At 41.0% G+C, this 17512-nt stretch overlaps 3 protein-coding genes across 4 annotated transcripts; all 3 read right to left on the bottom strand.

Annotated features, from left to right (window-relative positions):
* Positions 1-622: 622 nt before the first annotated feature.
* LOC311003315 (uncharacterized protein) lies at positions 623-10331 on the bottom strand. Of its 2 annotated transcripts, none has more exons than XM_083995039.1 (4): positions 10150-10331; positions 9580-9706; positions 9437-9495; positions 623-659 (listed from the first exon to the last, which is right to left on the bottom strand). In XM_083995039.1, the coding sequence occupies exons 1-4, from the start codon at positions 10292-10294 to the stop codon at positions 652-654; spliced, it is 339 nt and encodes a 112-aa protein (XP_083851165.1). In that variant the 5' UTR covers positions 10295-10331; the 3' UTR covers positions 623-651. The 2 variants fall into 2 exon arrangements, with proteins under 2 accessions (XP_083851165.1, XP_083851164.1); XM_083995038.1 differs by lacking the exon at positions 623-659 and adding an exon at positions 7627-8001.
* Positions 4990-6109, bottom strand: LOC311003314 (uncharacterized protein). The gene is made up of 4 exons (XM_083995037.1): positions 5955-6109; positions 5729-5837; positions 5529-5603; positions 4990-5420 (listed from the first exon to the last, which is right to left on the bottom strand). The coding sequence occupies exons 1-4, from the start codon at positions 6031-6033 to the stop codon at positions 5291-5293; spliced, it is 393 nt and encodes a 130-aa protein (XP_083851163.1). The 5' UTR covers positions 6034-6109; the 3' UTR covers positions 4990-5290.
* Positions 10332-15154: 4823 nt separating the features above from the next.
* LOC311003313 (uncharacterized protein) lies at positions 15155-16339 on the bottom strand. Its single transcript, XM_083995036.1, has 4 exons — positions 16172-16339; positions 15947-16055; positions 15766-15840; positions 15155-15654 (listed from the first exon to the last, which is right to left on the bottom strand). Exons 1-4 carry the CDS (start codon positions 16248-16250, stop codon positions 15465-15467), a joined length of 453 nt encoding a protein of 150 aa, XP_083851162.1. The 5' UTR covers positions 16251-16339; the 3' UTR covers positions 15155-15464.
* Positions 16340-17512: the final 1173 nt, after the last annotated feature.

Raw genomic sequence — 17512 nt, forward strand, 5'->3', positions numbered from 1 at the left:
CCCATGCTGTTCACATTGAACCCTTCTCCACTTCAGCCTTGTTCCTAGTTCTTGTTTGAATACACACATGCTGCAAACCATGAAGCGTTGCATCTGAATAATTGAGATTAACCACAGTTTTGTTTCTTTATTCATCAGAGTTTGTTTTTTTTGTCTTGAAAGTCTACACAGACTACACGAATACACACATGGTAACATATGGTAATCCATCGATCCACTGCTTGATTATCAAAGGCTTTGTTGAAAACAAATGCACACGACCGGAAGGAGGGTTAGCAAAACAGCAGAGAAGTGACCGGACTTGCAGATGCGCTAATAATAAATGATGCAATTTAAAAAGCGATAAAAGTCGTATTTTGATCAATATTATGCACTCGTAAGCCGTGTACTGTAATAAGTGAGATAATGTAGAGTTAGCCGGTTGTTATGGAGAAATAAACCCCGACAGGATGTACAATATGGATTCATACATCCTGAATTACAGATAAGAAACAACATTGAATCAATAACAACCTCCTCACTCTACATTATCCCTTACATTTATATTTATATAATTAATGCACATACACACATAAGGATATGTTTGAGTAAGTTAGCACAGGCATGAGAAGTACTTTGAGGAGATGTGTTGCTCAGACAGGCGGAGCTGCTTCAGATGACTAGAGAGTAGAAACAGAAAGAGAAAATGAGAATTAACATGACATTAGTTTTAATTCAATCATTATTTGAATGAAACCTTTGTGACTTAAAGGAACTTGGGGCAGGATCAAGAAATAAGACTCATTATTGACACGATGACCGTTGCAGCTTGCCATCAACCGAACCATTGCGGGAGCGTGCATGAACTTTTCACAGCAGTGCAGCCGCTGTGACACTGGCTGCAGACACCGCATACTATACTGCAAATACGTAGCCTACTGATTTGGCCAAAATGTAGCAAAATATACCCAGTGTGCATCTGACCCCGATCTGACCAGTCTAAAATATGTAGTTATGTACAGAAAGCATCACATTTACATCAATAAATCAATACCGGTAAATGTTTTACAATGAACCGATCATTTTATTTATGATTACGGTACACGGCAAAGATACTTCACAACTCTAAAGCGTCTTTGGTTAGGGGTAAGAGGTCTGCACTGTGGGATACAGTACAGTACAGAGCCCCGAGGCAGCGCTGCTCTTCTGTCCAATACACACCTAAAGCTTCACTGTACATTCAAACAAACTAATGTGACTGCCACAGTTGTTATATTTCATCAATGAGACCAGCATTTATCTCCTAAAAAGAATTTAACCAGCCGGCGGTAAACCTCTGAAAATCTGTTGGCAAGTTACTCAGGTGAGATTTTGGAGATCTAACTTTCTCACATGAAAAAATATTAAAACTTAAAGGTTGACTATGTAGAATTACAAGAAAAACAAACGGTAAAACGGGCTGTTGCTAGGGACTCCGCTCTGAACAGAGGACAGCAGAGGAGGAGAGCTAAGCAGGATATTTACCTTATGTTTCATTTTTACCGTCATTAACAGCATAATAAATGACTTGTAGCTTGTTACAGGGACAGTGGAGGCTCTCTGCCTTCCACAGCGCTGCTGCTCAGAGCCTCCGCTGTCACTGCTCTCGTCAAGTTGGAAAAAAACAAAAAAACAAGAAGGAGCTCCGTGGCACCGAAAGTCCGATAAACGTGTTTATGACAGATAAGACTACACAAATACACCCATCCTAACAAGTATATGATAATCCATTGATCCACCGATTGATTATTAAAAAGGCTTGGTTGGAAACAAACGCATAGGACCGGGAGGAGGCAGGAAACAGCGGAGAACTGAGTCACGTGTCGGCTACAGGCAGGTACGAATGTAAACAGAACGTTGACAGAAAGTCATTGTCAAGCCCGTCAAAAAAATTAAAAATAATAATTCAGACTAAAAAACATTTTTTTATGGAAAAGCAATACTTTCATTCTGTACCCCTCTAAAGGCCCCATGGATGTATTATTTTTGAAAAAATATAGCTTTTAATAAATATTCTACATATTCAACCTTTAATAAAGTGACTTTTTTTCTTTACTTGCTGTGCATAATTTCAGCAAATCTTTATAGATGGGCTAATTAACTTATTCATTAATTTATTTGTGGCCAAATGGTTAGTGGAAGCATGGCTGTGTTGGTCTCTTGAATTTGAGGGAATTTGAATTTTGATGTAAAATGTGTTTTCAGCCCCTTCTTCAGTGGACTTAAGAGGCCTAAAAAAAAACCCTCAGGGAACTTACATTTCTTGGTCCATTCAGCTTCAGGGTCAACACAGATGTTTCCCCTACTTGTGTGGAAACTAAAAAAGAAAAGAAAAAAGATGTGTTGAAAATGATGATGAATCTGTATGTACAGTATGTGACTGTGTTTGCACTTACATTAAAGCCTCCACACATGGACCACGGGCATGTTGCACCCTGGGCTCCTGCCCCCCTGTCACATCTGCACTGAGGTCAGCAGCCGAAACCTTCGTGCAGCACGGGGGGAATATTTTTTTGACTGGTAATCGCGCTGAGGGAGACACTAACAGAGAGGGCAGACTGTAAATACAACAGATGTACTGTAAGATCACACTGCTGTGCCGTGGTGCTGATGTAGATACATTTAAGTTAAAGTATTTTTATGATTTATTTTGCATTATTTCCCATGGAATGACAAAACTGAATTATTCTGTTGTGATTCATTTTTCTAAAAGCAGACCTTATTTATTTGATCAGAATTCCCTTATACTGTACAGAGGCTACAATCCTCGCTGCAGCCAGCCCCGGTTTGAATCCCAAAGTGCGCTCTTTGCTGCAAGCCGCCCAGTCTCCCCATATCCTGCCTACCTCTACTTTCCTGTCAACATAACGCAAAAAGTTAAAAAAAAAAAAAAAAATACTTACTACTTAAAAAAATCATTACAGTGGTATTCTTTGCATCTCAGCACTAGCTGCCTCTCAGAATTAATGCACATGCAGTTTTTTAATATTTCTTCCTGTAAAATGCAGTGAATAACAGCGATACACAGAAGATGTCATATATAATATGTTGTAGTAATTATGTGGTGCTTACCTTGTGTGCACAGACACACTGAGAGCAGGAGAGCGATGGACATGGTCTTGATGGACATCTTGGACGATGGACTGGCTGCTTGACTGGTCGACCTGTTGACTGGTTCACTGATCAGGCTGCGTCTGCAGAAGCTGATAGACATATGGGTTTATTTATCGGTGCCACCAAGATCATCTGGGGGCTGGCTTTGACTGTTGGCGGTGATGATGCACTTCTATGTATAGTGTGTGTGTGTGTGTGTGTGTGTGTGTGTGTGTGTGTGTGTGTGGTTATCACCTCCACCCCTCGGACAATCTTTTTCTGCTCTCCGCGCAAATTTAGACCACCAACAAGAAGTCGCATCTTTCTTGGAAACAAACCCAACACTCACACATGGGTGTCATGATTCTTTTTTTGAGAGTGTGTGAATTCAGTGTTTCTTATATGAGCCACGTGCCGCTGTGTGCATATGTTTGACCTCAGTCCATCATGAAAGTAACACAACACAACAGCTGAGAAGTGCTGACACTTTGAAGCGTCTCTCACTTTTCTCTCAAGGCTTGGTTTCTGTTATTATAGAAGTCCTGCGCTGTGTTGGTCTCTTGAATCTGAGGGAATTTGACCCTGATGTAAAATGTTTTAAGCCTCTTCTTCAGTGGACTTCACCATGAGGCCTGAATGTTTCTTATGCAGTTACATCATTAGTTGCATCACAGTTACAAAATCCAGTTTTTCCTTGCATATACAGTACTATACAGCCCTTGTTACATTCCTCTTTCGATCCTGAGGTTTACAATCAGAGTTGAGTAACTTGATGTTAGAGGGCACAAACAGTAGCTTGAGGCAGTTTCATTTGCACTTTGGCACCGTGGTCTTCCTGAGAGGTTTGCAGTCAGAGAGACAGTTTAGTCATAAGATGATGGTTTCACTACTACCGGCTCACACAGCTTCCGTGTAGACTGTTGCACAAGGGGCAACCTGCCTCATGATTTCCTCCTTCTTTTCTTTTTTTTTAAAGTATATTTTTGGCCTTTAATTGACAGGACAGTTCAGAGAGAGACGGGGCCGTCTGCAGTGATGACCACAGCCTCAACACATGGGGCGGGTGCTCCACCAACCGAGCCAAACACCGCCCCCTGCCTGATGATTTAAAGGACCCTGAGTTTGTTTGAGAACAGTGAACAGATGCTGGAAAGGAGCTAATAAAATGTATTGTATGATTTCTCCAAACTATACAATTGAGTACTTGTGTACATACATTGTACTAAATAAGCAATCTTAAATTTTATTTGAACTCAGTGAACAACTGCATGAGTCTATACATCAATAGAAAATAATACTCTACAAGTTGGATGATGCTGATAAAACACTGAGAGGATGCTAATAGGACATTTTGTAAGCGATCTCTGATGGGGGTTGCACAGCCATACATCATGTTGATACATCATGTTAAAACAGCTCCCTCTGCTGTTACGCCATAACACTAATGGACTACCACACTAAATGGCCTGAGCTTACCTTCTCCCACAGTGCCATGACAGCAGATGTTAAGATGTAAAGCTGTATTGTTTACAGAGAGAGGAGATGTTGTGTTCTGTAATTCTATTACGTTATGTTATTACGTCTATTACGAGTGCCACTAGGAGGCACCACTGAATAATACAGGGCCATATACATATGAAGAAGTGGTGTTGTGATGCTCGTTCTTCCTGTTGAGCACATTCAGTAAAGTTCCTTTAAACTTTGCCGTTATTCCCAATTGCACCACACAGACAAAGGGTGGAAGGAAGTCAGATCAGATACAGATACACAGACAAAGAAAAAGAGAAAAACACTGGTTGTGAGATCGAAGGTGCAACTTTTATTTTTGACAAATATTTTCAACGTTACAAAGATTTAAAATAAATAAATAACTCTAAATCTTTTACCCGTTACAATTTCACAAATGTACTCGCTGACTTTTAACAGGACACTGTTCATAAAGTTAGATGTAAACATTTGATAAAGATAAAGTTTACAATAAATAAACTAATACGCCTCTCACAGCAGGTCAATTAAATTAAACTAATAAATATTTTTCACTCATTGAAAGAAACTAAATATTCAGTATAAATAAAAGATTGAACAGAATTCTATTCGGCAAGTGCTCTCTTAAACATGTTTCGGATCGTAAATAGTGAACTTCCTGTCAAAATTCAGGTGTTGTGGAAGTGGTGCCGGTCTACTCGCTGTCCTCTTGTGATGTGGAGGATGAAGGAAGGGGAGCAGAGGATGAAGGAAGGGGAGCAGAGGACGTGATGAGGGAGAGGAGGGAGGTGGAGGATGGAGGGGCTGTGGTCGTCTGTGACTGCCTGCGTGAGATGGAGAACAAAAACATGTGTGAGACCTCAAGCTTACAGAAGTTACCTGAATAAATAAGGAAGGAGTGAGTGTGTGATGAACTCTGACGTGAGACTCACCTGAACTCCTTGATCTTGTTGGGGACCCAGGGAGCTTTGACCGCAACACAGTACAGACCCGACTCTGTCTGGAAGCTGCAGGAATGAAATGCAACAAGCTGGTGTGAGTTCAGTATTAAAAGACCAGTGCATGAATTCCTATAGTTTTAAATAGCCGATGCTGCAGAGCTGTTTCAACACTTAACAATCCTTTTACTTACATCACAGCTCTGACACAGGGTGGGTTGTGTCTCTGGATCAAGAATCCCAAGACTGGTTCAGTGATCTCCTGGGTGGTGACTGTCTGACAGCAGGACGCCAGCTTCTCATCTGAAGGTGGGAAGAAAAATGCACGAGTTAATTTACAATCATGATAATAATGATTTTAACAGTTCTTCAGACTTTGAATCCTTGTAGTTCGTTTATTCAAATAAATCTTGATCTTACTTATTGATGCAGTCTCAGTGAGAGCCACCAGGACAATGGCGACCAGCGCACATTTAAGCAGAGATCCACAGTTGGCCATTTTTCAGAAAGGTTAAGCTTCGACTGAGTAGAGTAGTCTCTTGTTGGGGTGTCTTCTGCTGTCCTCTCCAGAGAGCTTGCTGAACTGAAAAGTGTCTGAAGGGTCCAGATATTTAAGGTCTTAAAAGCAGAAGTAACGCCTCCGGTTAGTCATCATTCTTCCTCTTATTTCTTTTTTCCATCTTCTTTCTTCATTTCTGTGAATGGCCAGCTAATTTACAGGGGGTTTCCAATGAAATGGTCAACCTTTCACTGACAGGAAACACTTTCACCGGGGTTTCGTTTGGAAAATCAAGTCAGGGTTTTCCTAATTATTAGGGGTAGGCTACTGAGCCCTGGAAGGGTGACGGGGGTCTTATCAGTTTGTTTCAGTATACAGTACAGACAGTTATGAGCCAGTCATCACATGGAATGCAAACTGGTCACAGCTCAGTGCAAACCGGCCTCACTTTACTGGAAAAAAAAAAGTTTTTCTCATTAATTTATTATAGATAAAATATGTGAAAACAGTTTTTTTGTGTTTAAGATGGAATGAGAAAATTTTAAGGAAGTTTGTGACGTTTATGTCAGAGTGTTGGGCAATCGCTCTGGGCAGGACATGTTATGACATGCAGTCACAGTGTATTCCAGCCCAGTGACACACATACACGTCACGGCGTGAGCCCCCAACATTACGTAACATTGGTGGGTCGGGGTCTGTACAAAATGCATGCTGGGAAGTCTGCAATAACATGCTGATGGTGTTTCTAATACACCAAAATTGAAGTTAGTTACAAGATAGTTGAAAGTTGCAGGAATGATCATGTTATTTATTATAATCAGTGGAGGTCGCGGCACAAGTGAGTCTGCAAGAGGACACTGCGGGTCCAGTACAGGGGGTGCAGTTTAAATGAACTGGAAACCACAATGACAACAAAGTCAAAGGACAGAAAATGGGGGCAATTGAAAAGAAATATGGCAAATGTGGGAGAACATAGCATAATGGAGATGAAAAGTGTCCTAGCTTGCGTTTGAATACAGCCATACTGCCGCATACCATGAAGTATTACATATGAATAATTGAGATTAAGCACTGTTCTGTTTCTTTATTGATCAGAGTTGATTTTTTTCCTTCTTGAAAGTCTTTAAATGTTTTGTTCGATAAAGAAATGAATAGAGTTCATGGGTTTAGTTAACATGTCTTCCACCTGCCTACACTGGTTTTGAGCTGGTTGACTGCGACTAATGATTATCGCCATGATCCAGTTCCTCAAACTTTTAAACAGGACAGCTTCAAACAATACACACTGATTTGTTGGTATATTGATTGAGTTTAAAAACATGTTACGTTCAACAAAGAAAATCTCAATTAAACAGAAGTTAATGTTCATAAGTCGTAAATCCAGTACTGACAAACCACCAGTGTTATTTCATACATCTGCCACTAGAGGGAAATAACCACCAAACTAATTTAAACCTACATAACATTGAGGAAAGTGGTTATTAATCCAGTTGCACCGCATCCTCAGAGAGGTGGTTGTGTCAGCAGACCATGATGGTTTCAATAAAAACTGAACACATGTAACCTTGAAACCATGAAAGGAGGATTTATTACAGGATCAAGGATTCAGAGTCTCAACTAACAACCACAGAAAGAGAAACTCCACTGTCACATCAGTGTTGTTGTGTTTATCCCCTGAATTCAAAGGTTAGTCCTTAGTAATCAAAAGGAGTTCAGTCAGTAAAGAGAAGCAATATATATTTATATTCATATGTATTTATATTTATATTTATATAATTAATGCACATACACATTTAAATACAGGATATGTTTAAGTAAGTTAACATAGACATGATAAGTATTTCAAGGAGATTGTTACAGTGGAAAAATGTGAAAGAGAGAAATGTGGTTCAATATTCTGTGTGTTGTGGAGTTTCTTGGAGAGCAGCAGGTCAGTGTTGCTCAGACAGGCAGAGCTGCTTCAGTTGACTAGAGGGTAGAAACAGAGAGAAAATGAGAATTAACACTTCATTAGTTTTAATCATTATTATTTGAATGAATCCTTTATTTCTTCATCTTTAACTATGCTGCAGCATTTCCTGTGTTACTATAATGTGGTTTTCCACAAGTAGCGCTCCCAGATCAGTGCTACGGTTCACACACCACAGAAGCTCTGATCTAGGGAGTAGTAACACCTCCAGATGTTACTGCTCATGGTTTCGGCATCTGCATCTCACTGGTTTCCTCTGTTTTGTGAAACAGAGCAGAAACGTTTCTACAGGACATGACCTGCTTGAATTTTAGAGAATTCATAATTTCAGCAAATCTTTATAGATGGGCTAATTAAAGCAGAAGTAAGCGATCCGGTCGTTTTGGCTAACTTCTTGTCAGCTGATGGAGTTAGCAGTCCCCGCCCTCGTCCCTACGTCACCACATTTACGCGCATCCCTTGGCTGCACACACAGAGAGGACCGCCCCTTTATACCGTTCTCTCTCCTCATTGGATAAAGGTTGTAGGATACAAGGAAAGTTTTCTCCTCGGCTCAGAGCAGAGCAGAGTGACTGACAGACCCGTGTTTCAGACCAAACACTCTATGTAAGTGATTGCCGTCGGAAGATATAAATATTTAAGACTTATATTAACACAAACATTCCGCTTACTTCTGCTTTAACTTATTCATTAATTTATTTGTGGCCAAATGGTTGGGGGAAGCGTGGCTGTGTTGGTCTCTTGAATTTGAATTTTGATGTATAAATGTATTTTCAGATCTTTCTTCAGTGGACTTAAAGCAGAAGTGAGTGATCCGGTCGTTTTCGCTAATGCTGCGTTCCAGGCAGGCTTTTGAAATCGTAAATTACAGCTTCAAGTCACAACTTACGACTTTGTAGCGTTCCAGGCAACCCACTCGTGTTTTTCCGACCTGTTTTACCGGTGAAAGTCACTATAACGGCCACTCGTAACTTCCGACCGGTGAACTCGTACCAGATCGAACTGGTACCACTTCACGGTCGGAAAAATACGAGTTTCCTTGAACGCACCATAACAGTCCTCGTCGCTACGTCACCACATTCACAGCGTTCCTTCGCTGCACACACAGCCCTGCATGCCGTTCTCTCTCCTCATTGGATAAAAACTGTAGGATACGATAAATGTTTTCTCTTCGGCTCAGAGCAGAGCAGAGTGACTGACAGACCCGTGTTTCAGTCCAAACACTCTATGTAAGTGATTGCTGTCGGAAGATATAACTATTTAAGACTTATATTAACACAAATATATCACTCACTTCTGCTTTAACCATGAGGCCTAAATGTTTCTTACATCATTAGTTGTATTACAGTTATAAACTTTAGTTTTTCCTATAGTATAACAGTGAGTGCTACAGTACATTGCTCTTTTGGTCCAAACAACACTCAGGGAACTTACATTTCTTGGTCCATTCAGCTTTAGGGTCAACACAAGCTTTTCCCTTGCTTGTGCGGAAACTAAAGAAGAAAAGATAAAAGACATGTTGAAAATGATGATGAATCTGTATGTGTGAGTGTAGAAGAGACTGTGTTTGCTCTTACATTAAAGCCTCCACACATCTACCACGGGCAGGTTGATACACCGGATTCTCTTTCGCAATTGCACTAATGTCAGTGGGCGAAACCTTTGTGCAGCACGGGGAGACTATTGAATCAGTTGGGAATCGCCCTGAGAGACACAAACAGAGAGGGCAGACTGTAAATACAACAGGTGTAAGCAGATCACACTGGCCTGCTGTGCTGGTGCTGATGTGGATCAGTGATGATCAGTGATGAGGCCTTGATCAAGGCCTCATCACCCGGGCAACCAGAGGTCATGTCGCTGCTCTCTGGGCTCCATATCATCTGTAGATTTGACTCTGGCTCTGATTATTTTAGTTGAGACAGCTTTTATGTTGTTAAATCCCAAAAATAAAGTTTTCTTTTTCTTGAGCGCTCTAGATATTTATCTCTTTATCTTGGGAAAACTGAGGAAATAAAATGTAGTATGATTGTATTTCCACTTATGCACAGAATTATGTACATACAGTATTTCTCCTGTAAAATGCAGTGAATATATATGACAGCGATACACAGAATATGTCATATATAATATGTTGTAGTGGTGCTTACCTTGTGTGCACAGACACACTGAGAGCAGCAGGAGAGCGATGGACATGATCTTGATGGACATCTTGGACGATGGACTGGCTGCTTGACTGGTCGACCTGTTGACTGGTTCACTGATCAGGCTGCGTCTGCAGAAGCTGATAGACATATGGGTTTATTTATTGGTGCCACCAAGATCATCTGGGGGCTGGCTTTGACTGTTGGCGCTGATGACGCACTTCTATATGTATGTATAGTGTGTGTGTGGTTATCACACCTCCACCCATCATTAGATCTTTTTCTGCTCTCTGCGCAAATTTAAACCACGTAGCATCTTTCTTGGAAACAAACCCAACATACAAGTGCACACACATACACACACACACACACATGGGTGTCATGACTGCTTTTCTTTAGTAATTAGCAACAAAACCACATTAAGGCCATAACTGGACTCTGCGTCACTGGAAATTATTTTTTATTTGCCTTTGTGACCTCAAGGTTGAATTAGTTTGTTTTAATTCAGTGATTTGCATCTGTGATATTTTCACCATCTTGTGGGGTTCTTGACATCGTTTGTGAATTAGAGAGAGAAAAAACTAACTCTTGGATGTTTTTGCACAAAAAGAAAAAGGCATGGGTCTTTGAGAGTGGGTGAATTTACTGTATTATATTCAGTGTTTCTTATTTGAGCCACATGCCGCTGTGTGCATGTGTGCGACCACAGTCCATCATGAAAGTAACACAACACAACAGCTGAGAAGTGCTGACACTTTGAAGCGTCTCTCACTTTTCTCTCAAGGCTTGGTTTCTGTTATTATAGAAGTCCTGCGCTGTGTTGGTCTCTTGAATCTGAGGGAATTTGACCCTCATGTAAAATGTTTTAAGCCTCTTCGCCAGTGGACTTAACCACGAGGCCTGAATGTTTCTTATGCAGTTACATCATTAGTTGCATTACAGTTATAAAATTCAGTTTTTCCCGTGTGCTATATTGCTCTTTCGGTCCTGAGGTTTACCATCAGCGTTGAGTAACTTGATGTTAGAGGGAACAAACAGTAGCTTGAGGCAGTTTCATTTGCACTTTGGCACCGTAAGTCGTCTTCCTGATGGCAGAGGTTTGCAGTCAGAGAGACGGTTTAGTCATAAGATGATGGTTTCACTACTACCGGCTCACACAGCTTCTGTGCAGACTGTTGCATAAGGGGCAACCTGCCTCATGATTTAAAGGACCCTGAGAAAATGAATCTTAGATTTTATTTGAACTCAATGAACAACCAGATGTACACACTGAGATAACGCCATCTGTTACTTAGATGACTTCTTTCATAAACCACATAGAGTTGGTTTTCATAGAGCATAATTTGGATTTTCTGCCCAAACCCATGACGGCCGGGCCGGACTAGGATTCCCCCTTTCTGTCAGAGAAACACTGATTTTTGATATAAAACTTCCACATTGTGATTTTATGTGTTTAACCAGGTCTGTTTTTGAGGGCAGGATCTCTGTTGATCAGTACACATCTACACAGAGAGGGAGGGAGGGAGAGAGAGAGGGGGTGACATGGAAAACAAGAAAGATGAGAAGGGATTAAAGAGAATGGTTGTGTTTTATAAAAGGTTATCCACTCAATGAAAATATGAAGGATGAAACATGAACTTTGCTCATAGTTACTATAAATAAGATAAAAAAAACAAACAAACAAGTAAACCACCCACCAAAACCCCTTCAACCTGCAGAACCGCGAGCATGTATGACGAGGTATTTGAACCAGTTGCCTGTCATTTAACCATGTAATATGAATGTTGTAAAATGTGTCAAACCTTTGCTCTCTCTCTACTAACCTCTAACAGGAACATAAACCCACTCAGGCTTTAATGCTCTCGGCACAGTCACTGTTTTTTGTCCACAAACACTGACCTCAGGTTTCATTTTTATGGTTCTGTAGAAGTTCATCAACATACGCACAGACCACCTTCCACCACAACATCAGTGTACAGCACTGTTTGCACCAATATAGCATTTGTCTTCATTTTTTGTCTGGTCAGTTACAGGAGTATATGAATCATAAATCAAAAATAAACTACAGCACAGAGCACACTGAAATTATACTTACTGAAGTTCATCCAGTTAACTCTTAACTCGGTGAACCTGATGCGAAACACACCGTTTGCTCACTCAATAAAACTTCAGTAATTAATTGTAATTTCAGTGTGCGGTGGTTTATTTTTGAATTTCGGTTGTTCTTCATCTTTGTTGGTTTCTGTTGCTTTCCACTTGTCTTGTATCTGCATCCCTTTAATAATAATAATAAAAAAAACTGAGGTTCAACATTTTGGCAAATTGGCCCATTGCCATAATCCCTATAGTCATAGCAGTAGGTTCGTTAGGTTTAATTGTCGGTGCAAGCTTTTTTAGAACGGCGGAGCAGAGCCGGGAGCTGCTCAGAGCTACGCTACGGAGGCTGATGGGATTTCTTGGTTTCCCTCATCAAACTCATCAAATACACAATCCAACAACTCCAAAACGTTCTTATGGACAAGTTGTGACCTGCACATTCACCACGCTATGAGATAATAACGGAACGTTATGAGACAGAGTCAAACGCAGAGACTGCTTGTTGGAAAACTGCCCCCGACGGGAACGCGCATGTCCACCACAGAAACCTTAGTAGTTTCTACACACGTTTCGACCACAGGAAACAGAACATAAATTTAATTCCTGGTAGTAGCGGTAGTACTTCCTCAAAGGTTCAGGAACTTTTAGGATGTGGTCAGGATGTGATCTATGACTGGATGAGTTCTTGCAGCATTTCACCCGCCGATAAATTCGAACTGTCTTCTCTCCTTTCTCATGATGTCAAGGCCATCAGAGCATCTGTCCTCAGGGTCTGTGAGGAGGGTCCTTATGGCTCTAGTTTGGACAGGAGAATGAATTGAATCAGATAAGACAGTAAACCGTCATGGGGCATCAGGCCTGCACCTTACACTGTGGTTTCATGGCATCGGTTTGTGAGTGTTGACTGGTGAACAAAAGACAAGCAGTGGTCACACCATGGTTAAACCTGAGAGACATAAAAGAGGAGAATGTTTGCTTGTTTTGGTGGGTGACTATACCAGACGGGGTGGGACGCTCTCACTCAAACAGGAGCCACCTCCTGGTTCGTATGAAGGCCGTACGTGTCACATGATTTACGGTACAAGATGTATGTAAGACATGCTCTGGGTCTGACTCAGGTGTCAAACTGAGTGGGCCAGTGTAGCAGGATGGTGGTGAGTTCAGAGGCAGCGTGATGTTTTAACACTGAAACAGAGGCGGGGGCGAGCAAGGTTCTCAGTCATTAGGATAAAAATAGAAATGTGAAAATCAAAGGAATTTCTGCTCCTGGAAACATCACAGGAATTAATGTCGATGAATGTTTTTACCCTTGAGTTAAAAATGGCTTAAGTTGTATGTTTATTCCAACCAGCGGTACATCGAACTTTTTAGTCATAATGAGGCTTTTTCTTATCAGGACTTGTCGTTATCTTCTGATCCTTGACTTTGGTACTTTGTCAGTCTGAATGAAATTTTACAGACCGGTGGAGGGGCGTTCAGTAGCTATGTCCTCAACACTGAGCAGACATTCATTACTTGAGTGTTAACACGTTTTCAGATAGGTTCACCAACCACAAAGACCACACATGCAACAGGAAAATGTCTACATCTCAGTTTCCTCTTCACATGCAAGAGAGGCAGCGTTTGACACCTGATAGATCACTGTGTCTTGAACCCGAGGTTTAAATACTTTTTGTTTTCTTTTGTGCTAGTTTCAACACTTTTCAAGAGTAGAGTTTTTTTACTCAGGATACATAGACAGTGTCAGTCAGACACAATGCTGCACTTGTTTGCTTTCTCATCTTCACACACACATTTAAAGTGGAGGGGCCAGTCACATGGTTGGTTGTGTGAGATCACGGTAGTTTTGGGGCCTTCCCAGCTCCAATGTTGCCAAGTTCCCACTGTTGTAAAAACAGACACCCTGCTGCCTTTAAGCCAAGAGCATGATAAACCCGCACAGGTATTATACATAGGCTGATCAGCATCGCTCCTGTGCAGCGAAACAATATTTGTCCTAAGTTGCTTTTAATTTGGCGTGCTCTCATACATACATACCCAACAACAATCAGTGTGTGAATTATTAGGGGTGGAAACCTGTTACTGAGTTTGAGTTTGAATTGAACTTATTTTTGTTTCCTCTGCACTGAAATATTTGGAGGTGAAATGTTCACATTGGGAGAGTTAACGCCCTAACCGTTAAAGCAGAAGTGAGTGATCCGGTCGTTTTCGCTAATGCTGCGTTCCAGGCAGGCTTTTGAAATCGTAAATTACAGCTTCAAGTCACAACTTACGACTTTGTAGCGTTCCAGGCAACCCACTGGTGTTTTTCCGACCTGTTTTACCGGTGAAAGTCACTATAACGGCCACTCGTAACTTCCGACCGGTGAACTCGTACCAGATCGAACTGGTACCACTTCACGGTCGGAAAAATACGAGTTTCCTTGAACGCACCATAACAGTCCTCGTCGCTACGTCACCACATTCACGGCGTCCCTTGGCTGCACACACAGCCCTGCATGCTGTTCTCTCTCCTCATTGGATAAAAACTGTAGGATACGATAAATGTTTTCTCTTCGGCTCAGAGCAGAGCAGAGGGACTGAGAGACCCGTGTTTCAGTCCAAACACTCTATGTAAGTGATTGCTGTCGGAAGATATAACTATTTAAGACTTATATTAACACAAATATATCACTCACTTCTGCTTTAACCACAGCAGCCACATGATATGTTTCATGTTTGATCTTTAGCTCGATAACATTTTTAAAAAAGAAGAAAAAAAACCCCTTAAGGGTGGAAGGAAGTCAGGTCGGATACAGATACACAGATAAAGAAGAAGAGAAAAACACTGGTTGTGAGATCGAAGGTGCAACTTTTATTTCTGAGCAATATTTCCATCGTTACAAAGATTTAAAATAAATAAATAACTCTTAACATTTTACCCGTTACAATTTCACAAATGAACTCTTTAACATGACACTGTTCATAAGGTTTCACAGAGATGTAAACATTTAAAAAAAAAAAAAAAAAGATAAAGTTTCCAATAAATAAACTAATACGCCTCTCACAGCAGGTCAATTAAATTAAACTAATAAATATTTTTCACTCATTGAAAGAAACTAAATATTCAGTATAAATAAAAGATTGAACAGAATTCTATTCTGCAAGTGCTCTCTTAAACATGTTTTGGATCATAAATAGTGAACTTCCTATTAAAATTCAGGTGTTGTGGAAGTGGTGCCGGTCTACTCGCTGTCCTCTTGTGATGTGGAGGATGAAGGAAGGGGGGCAGTGGATGAAGGAAAGGGGGCAGAGGATGAAGGAAGGGGGGCAGAGGTCGAAAGGGGGGCAGTGGATGAAGGAAGGGGAGCAGAGGACGTGATGAGGGAGAGGAGGGAGGTGGAGGATGGAGGGGCCGTGGTAGTCTGTGACTGCCTGTGAGATGGAGAACAAAAACATGTGTGAGACCTCAAGCTTACAGACGTGACTGAATGAATACGGAACAAAGTGAGTGTGTGATGAACTCTGACGTGACGTGAGACTCACCTGAACTCCTTGATCTTGTTGAGCACCCAGGGAGCTTTGACCGCAGCGCAGTACAGACCCGACTTTGTCTGGAAGCTGCAGGAATGAAATGCAACTTTAGTTTGGTACTAAAAGACCAGTACATAAATAGCCGATGCTGCAGCGTTGTTTCAGCGCTTACTGTAACAATCCTTTTACTTACATCACAGCTCTGACACAGGGTGGGTTGTGTCTCTGGATCAAGTATCCCAAGACTGGTTCAGTGATCTCCTGGGTGGTGACTGTCTGACAGCAGGACGCCAGCTTCTCAGCTGAAGGTGGGAAGAAAAATGCACAAGTTAATTTACAATCATGATAATAATGATTATCTTAACACCTCTTCAGACTTTGTATACTTGTTGCTGGCTTGTTTAAATCTTGATCTTACCTGCTGATCCAGACTTAGTGAGAGCCACCAGGACAATGGCGACCAGCGCACATTTAAGCAGAGATCCACAGTTGGCCATTTTTCAGAAAGGATAAGAGATAAGAGCTTTGACCGAGTAGAGTAGTCTCTTGTTGGGGTTTCTTCTGCTGTCCTCTCCAGAGAGCTTGCTGAACTGACAAGTGTCTGAAGGGTCCAGATATTTAAGGTCTGAAAAGCAGAAGTAACGCCTCCGGTTAGTCATCATTCTTCCTCTTTTTTTTTTTTTTCCTTTTTTCCATCATCTTTCTTCATCTTTGTGAATGGCCGGCTAATTTACAGGGGGTTTCCATGAAATGGTCAACCTCTCACCGGCAGGAAACACTTTCATCGGGGTTTCGTTTGGAAAATGAAGTCAGGGGTTTTTCCTAATTATTTGGGGCACTGAGCCCTGGATGGCCTGAGGTCGGGTTCAAGTTAGAACTGGTCTTATCAGTTTGTTTCAGTATGCAGACAGTTATGAGCCAGTCATCACATGAAATGCAAACTGGTCACAGTTCAGTGAAAACTGGCCTCATTTCACTGGAATACATTTTTTTTCTCATAAGTAATTAATTAAAGATGAAATATGTAAAAATAAAAAATACATTATGTTTTTTTTGTTGTTCAAAATGGAACGAGAACATTTAAGGAAGTTTGCAGCATTTTTGTCACAGTGTTGGGCAATCGCTCTGGGCAGGACATGTTATGACATGCAGTCACAGTGTACTCCAGCCCAGTGACACACACACACGTCACAGCATGAGCCCCCACCCATATGTAACATGGGTCGGGGTCTGAACAAAATGCATGCTGGAAAGTCTGCAATAACATGCTGATGGTGTTTCTAATACACCGAGAGGTATTATTATTACAGACACATCACAGTTGAAGTCAGTTACAAGTAAGTTGCTGGAATTATCACATGATTTATTATTATCATTAGAGTTATTTTATGTTTGCAATTGCAATGTAAACCAATGATTTTTAGATGTTATCCCTTAATGAAGTGCTGGTAAAATTCCATTTAGAGTGTAGCTACAGTATGACATTCTGCCTATACATATACAATTACCTACATAATACGTACATATACTGTACATATACATAGTATTCAAGCTTATGGTCTTGCACAATGTGCACAACAAGCACATAGAAGTGTGCTTGTTGGAGGGTCAAATAGCTTAAAGAACCTTTTCCATCCATCATCCATCCATGCATCTATCTATCCATCCATCCATCCATCCATCCATCCATCCATCCAATCCCATTTGTGGTTTCAAAACTTTCTCCCCTAATTTCACTTGGATTGGTGGGGTTTGTTGC

This window comes from Trachurus trachurus (genome assembly GCF_905171665.1).
Source record: "Trachurus trachurus genome assembly, chromosome: 20".
Taxonomy (NCBI): domain Eukaryota; kingdom Metazoa; phylum Chordata; class Actinopteri; order Carangiformes; family Carangidae; genus Trachurus; species Trachurus trachurus.

Bases quoted from the DNA above. Each gene is read 5' to 3' on its own strand.
- LOC311003315 (XM_083995039.1), bottom strand. From the start codon at position 10,294: ATGTCTATCAGCTTCTGCAGACGCAGCCTGATCAGTGAACCAGTCAAC. The intron at 9,707-10,149 runs GTAAGCACCACT...TGTGTCTCTCAG, and splicing joins AGTGTGTCTGTGCACACAAG to GGCGATTCCCAACTGATTCA. The intron at 9,496-9,579 runs GTAAGAGCAAAC...TTTCTTCTTTAG, and splicing joins AGATGTGTGGAGGCTTTAAT to TTTCCGCACAAGCAAGGGAA.
- LOC311003313 (XM_083995036.1), bottom strand. From the start codon at position 16,250: ATGGCCAACTGTGGATCTCTGCTTAAATGTGCGCTGGTCGCCATTGTC. The intron at 16,056-16,171 runs GTAAGATCAAGA...TCCCACCTTCAG, and splicing joins CACTAAGTCTGGATCAGCAG to CTGAGAAGCTGGCGTCCTGC. The intron at 15,655-15,765 runs GTGAGTCTCACG...TCCATCTCACAG, and splicing joins AACAAGATCAAGGAGTTCAG to GCAGTCACAGACTACCACGG.
- LOC311003314 (XM_083995037.1), bottom strand. From the start codon at position 6,033: ATGGCCAACTGTGGATCTCTGCTTAAATGTGCGCTGGTCGCCATTGTC. The intron at 5,838-5,954 runs GTAAGATCAAGA...TCCCACCTTCAG, and splicing joins CACTGAGACTGCATCAATAA to ATGAGAAGCTGGCGTCCTGC. The intron at 5,604-5,728 runs GTAAGTAAAAGG...TCATTCCTGCAG, and splicing joins CCCTGTGTCAGAGCTGTGAT to CTTCCAGACAGAGTCGGGTC.